The 4462-nt window shown below is 31.1% G+C and overlaps 1 protein-coding gene across 1 annotated transcript in view; it reads right to left on the reverse strand.

Annotated features, from left to right (window-relative positions):
• The window catches only part of LOC106473893 (serine/threonine-protein kinase Tao-like), a gene marked incomplete at its 5' end in the record, with an annotated part of 8695 nt that extends 4704 nt beyond the window's left edge, over window positions 1-3991 (reverse strand). Inside the window, 3 exons of the mRNA XM_022402286.1 lie at window positions 395-546; window positions 2601-2777; window positions 3815-3991. Coding sequence (XP_022257994.1) covers window positions 395-546; window positions 2601-2777; window positions 3815-3991 — 506 coding nt within the window. The remainder of the gene's footprint in view (window positions 1-394; window positions 547-2600; window positions 2778-3814) is intronic.
• Between the last annotated feature and the right edge of the window lie 471 nt (window positions 3992-4462).

A 4462-nucleotide genomic window follows, 5' to 3' on the forward strand; every position in this document is an offset into this window, starting at 1 on the left:
ACGGTAAAATTACTGAAACATAAACAGTAACAAAGCTCCGTTAAAATTATTAAAAAACGGTAAAATTACTGAAACATAAACAGTAACAAAGCTCCGTTAAAATTATTAAAAATGGTAAAATTACTGAAACATAAACAGTAACAAAGCTCCGTTAAAATTATTAAAAAACGGTAAAATTACTGAAACATAAACAGTAACAAAGCTCCGTTAAAATTATTAAAAAACAGTAAAATTACTGAAACATAAACAGTAACAAAGCTCTGTTAAAGAAATTGAGGTTTAAAGCAAAACATCAGTAAAAACATCAAGAACACAACAATTCTACTTGCTCAAAATGAATTATTCACCCTGAAAAAATAGTAGGATACCTTAGTGGTGTCACTAGAATGGTTACGATTCAAAGTGACTAACCTTTCGTTCTAACTCTTGTTGGTGTTTGACTTGTACTTTTTCTAGTTCCTTACTGAACTGTTGAAGCAGGTTTTCATATTCTTTATCTAATTTTTGTTTGTGTTCTTCCATCTCCTGACGGCACTTGGCTTCAAGCTAGTTATTAAACAACACTGTCACCAGCAACAAAGAATAGCAGACAAAACTTAGTTACTGGTTAGTAGGAAGAAATAGCAACCAGTAGTTACTTTGATGCAACGACAGAACATTTGACTTACTGCTTTATATTTCTGTTTACACTTTTTTGTTGAATCATTCATTGATACAGATATTCAACCCAAACATCATGTATGCTAAAAGTGATCATTTCACCTAAATTCAATATTAAAGTATGTTAACCCTACGTTACCCAGTACCAATTTTAAATACCTTTCTGCGTATGTCACAAAGTGTTACTGAGTTATTTTCAAAATTTAATTAAACCCCTTCACTGTCAACGTATTTAAATGAAATTAGTATTATCAAGTACATCATGGTTCAAAGTCTTATAATATCTAATTTTTTTTATTCCTTTATTTCAAAAGAAACTACTAAAATAAAAACTTTCCGTTTGCTCTCACTTGAAGTGCAAGTGGCTATAGCAACTAAACTTTAGATCTTGTTATACAAGAAACATCGATGGTTACAAATGTTTTTCTTGCTGGTAATAAACTACATGCACATACAGTAACTTGACACAAATTTCCAGAACTGGACTCGAAAGGAAACCGTTATGGACATTCCCGAGTTCCAGCTATGCCACGCCCACTTGCAAAGTAGAAGCTGGATTGCTTAGCAACTGCTTTTAGTTGAATGGCACGCTTATAACCAATAGAAAGAGCAGATTTTGTCCTTTAAGGTCATTTATCCTTACCCAAAACATATGGTATAGATCTGCTTTCAACGGCAGTAAAACGAGGCTAAGTTCATTGTTGAGAGCGGTGTCCGTAGTGCTTGTCAATTTTCTCTCGCTGTATATGTATTAGTTAGATAGACAGTAAAACTGATTTTAGGTGTTACTTTTACATTTTAGTTAATTATGTATTATTTGTGTTTTAAGGTTTATATTTAAAAGGTTTAATTATATTTTAGATTATTCTATACTGTGAATAGCTAAAAACAGCTTTGAAACATGAGTGCAAAAAAAATATTACACCAGAGGGATTAAACCTAACAGGTGAAGTTACTGCAACATTGGCCCACTGGCACTTAATAAATGACAGGAGAGAAAAATGAATTATATGTGAAAAGATAAAGACTTGAAATTACGCATGTCAATCACAAACGACGTTATTAAAGAAATCGGAGAAGAATTAAAAGGTATGTACATATTTAAATTTCTTAATTTTAAATATTTCACTGCACTTTCCATTCGTGACAATAGCTAGAGTTAGTGATGTCATAGAGAAAATTGGGATTAAAAAATAAACTACCTTAAAAAAGCTTTTGATATTCATTTAGGAGGTTCTAAAGACTTTGCAAGCGAAATATATGGAAACCATAATTAGTATTTTTATACTTAACGTAAAAACCATTTTGCAGGTGAACTATTCAGAGTCTGAGTGCAAATAACTACATTAAATAACGAATTTTTATTTTAAAAAGTATAAACAAAAAATCAAAATTAAATATTTTATTTTTCTAAAACTACATTCAACTTTCAAACACTTTCACCCACTAGTTCTATTTTTGTAACAATATATGATAAGAGCAATGTCGTCTACTAAAAAAAATTAGTAGCCGGTAGTCATAGGGTTAAATAAAACCAATAATGCATACATTTAAGACTCCATATAAAAATTAACCATAAACAGAGTTATAAAAAGATTATTAGTGTTTATAAATACTTAACAGAAAGCTTCATTCATGATGTCAGAAAACTACTTTGGATTAAGAAGTCTTAATATAAAATGATAAAAAAAAAAAACCTATAACTCAAGCACTTTCGAAAGGTGAACTTTTCTTCTCCAGTATGGCCCTGAAGAAGAAAAGTTCACCTTTCTAAAGCACTCGTGTTAAAGGGTTTTTAACAGAAAGCTTCAATATTATTCTAGCTTGAAAGTCATAGTTTTTCAAACATTACCGACATTTTAAAGTTACCTTATAAATTATACAGTTTGTTTCAATGTTATATGATTCAAATTCTGAAACTTTAAAAAAAAAACCCATACCTGAATAAGAGCTTTCTGGTGTAACCTTCGCATACGTTTGTATCCAGACATCTGCTCATGCATCTGATTCTCCTGTTCGTGCTCTTTGATTTGACGACTGACTATGGAAGTTGTTCTAATGGTGGCAAAGTTGTTTGCTCCGACTTCTGTACTATTCAGGCTTGTTGTGGAAGAATTCTTTAAAGCAGAATCATGAAATTTTTCTTTAATAAGAAGGTGGATAAATCATAATTACATCCTTTATAACTTTAAACAAGTCAAGTCAAAATTACAATAACCATTGTATCGAGTAATTATTTTGTTGTAACAAAAACATGTTAACGGTAACTTTAATCACAGTATGGAGTCATCACCTATGGGTCAAAACATTTTAACAAGAATACAACAAATATGGCCATTGTATCGAGTAATTATTTGTTGTAACAAAAACACGTTAATGGTAACTTTAATCACAGTAAGGAGTCATCACCTATGGGTCAAAACATTTTAACAAAAATACAACAAATATGGCCATAGTATCGAGTAATTATTTGTTGTAACAAAAACACGTTAACCGTAACTTTAACCACAGTAAGGAGTCATCACCTATGGGTCAAACCATTTTAACAAGAATACAACAAATATGGCCATTGTATCGAGTAATTATTTGTTGTAACAAAAACACGTTAACAGTAACTTTAACCACAGTAAGGAGTCATCACCTGTGGGTCAAAACATTTTAACAAAAACACGTTAACGGTAACTTTAATCACAGTATGGAGTCATCACCTATGGGTCAAAACATTTTAACAAGAATACAACATATATGGCCATGGTATCGAATCCTCATCTATGGGTTGAAATGTTGTGATTATTAGAATCAGAAGTTCATGTTATAGTATTTTTAATTAATTATTTAGTTCAGTTGGTTCCTAAATAAACACTGAAACAGGTTAGCAGGAAGAAAAACTCATTTTACGAGTGAAACTACAAAACAAATGAGCTTAGATAATAATTTTTAAGGTTCTGTTTATTAAAAGATATTATTCTACCAATATCCATTAATGGTAAATGTAATATAATCATAAGTGAAATAAATAAAACATCCCTTAATTAGTAATAGCCATAATACAGTACTAAGACACAGATGTAAGATATAGCACAAGATTTTAGATTTATAAAACTATCTATAAAATCACTATTATTATCAACACAAATTTATCAGTTCTTCTTACCGAAGGACTGACCCGAACATTCCCTCGCTGACTTCGAAGTGACGGAGGATAGTTGTAACCGGAATCGTTATCAGAAACTGGTGGAAGACTGCTAGTGCTACTACCGGCACTAACCCCGCCACTCTGGGTGCTTGCTATACTGTTACTCTTGCTGCTATCTCCTCCTGCTTGATCATCCTGAAATAACAATCAACACTGTTGTTAAGAAGACACAGATACGTGAATAATTTTAATACCAATACATAAGTTTATATAAAGGCAGACCAATAACACTAACAGGTAAATGCCTTACTTCTAACAATAACAGATGTAACTCTATCAAGTCAATAAACCAAACTCTAAATATTATTCATTTGTCCGAGTTGAAAGTTAATAAACCCTCCTAACTAAAAGTCCGTAAATGATGATAAACCCTCCTAACTAAAAGTCCGTAAATGATGTTAATTGTATTTGCTATATACATGATAGAATAATTATGATTTGAGCCGATTCCAATATAGAGTAAATGGTAAGTTACTTGTTTAGATTAGCCAATAAAGAGTACATGGTAAGTTACTTGATTAGATTAGCCAATATAGAGTACATGGTAAGTTACTTGATTAGATTAGCCAATATAGAGTACATGGTAAGTTACTTGATTAGATTAGC

Source organism: Limulus polyphemus, unplaced genomic scaffold (genome assembly GCF_000517525.1).
Source record: "Limulus polyphemus unplaced genomic scaffold, Limulus_polyphemus-2.1.2 Scaffold6597, whole genome shotgun sequence".
Taxonomy (NCBI): Eukaryota; Metazoa; Arthropoda; class Merostomata; order Xiphosura; family Limulidae; genus Limulus; species Limulus polyphemus.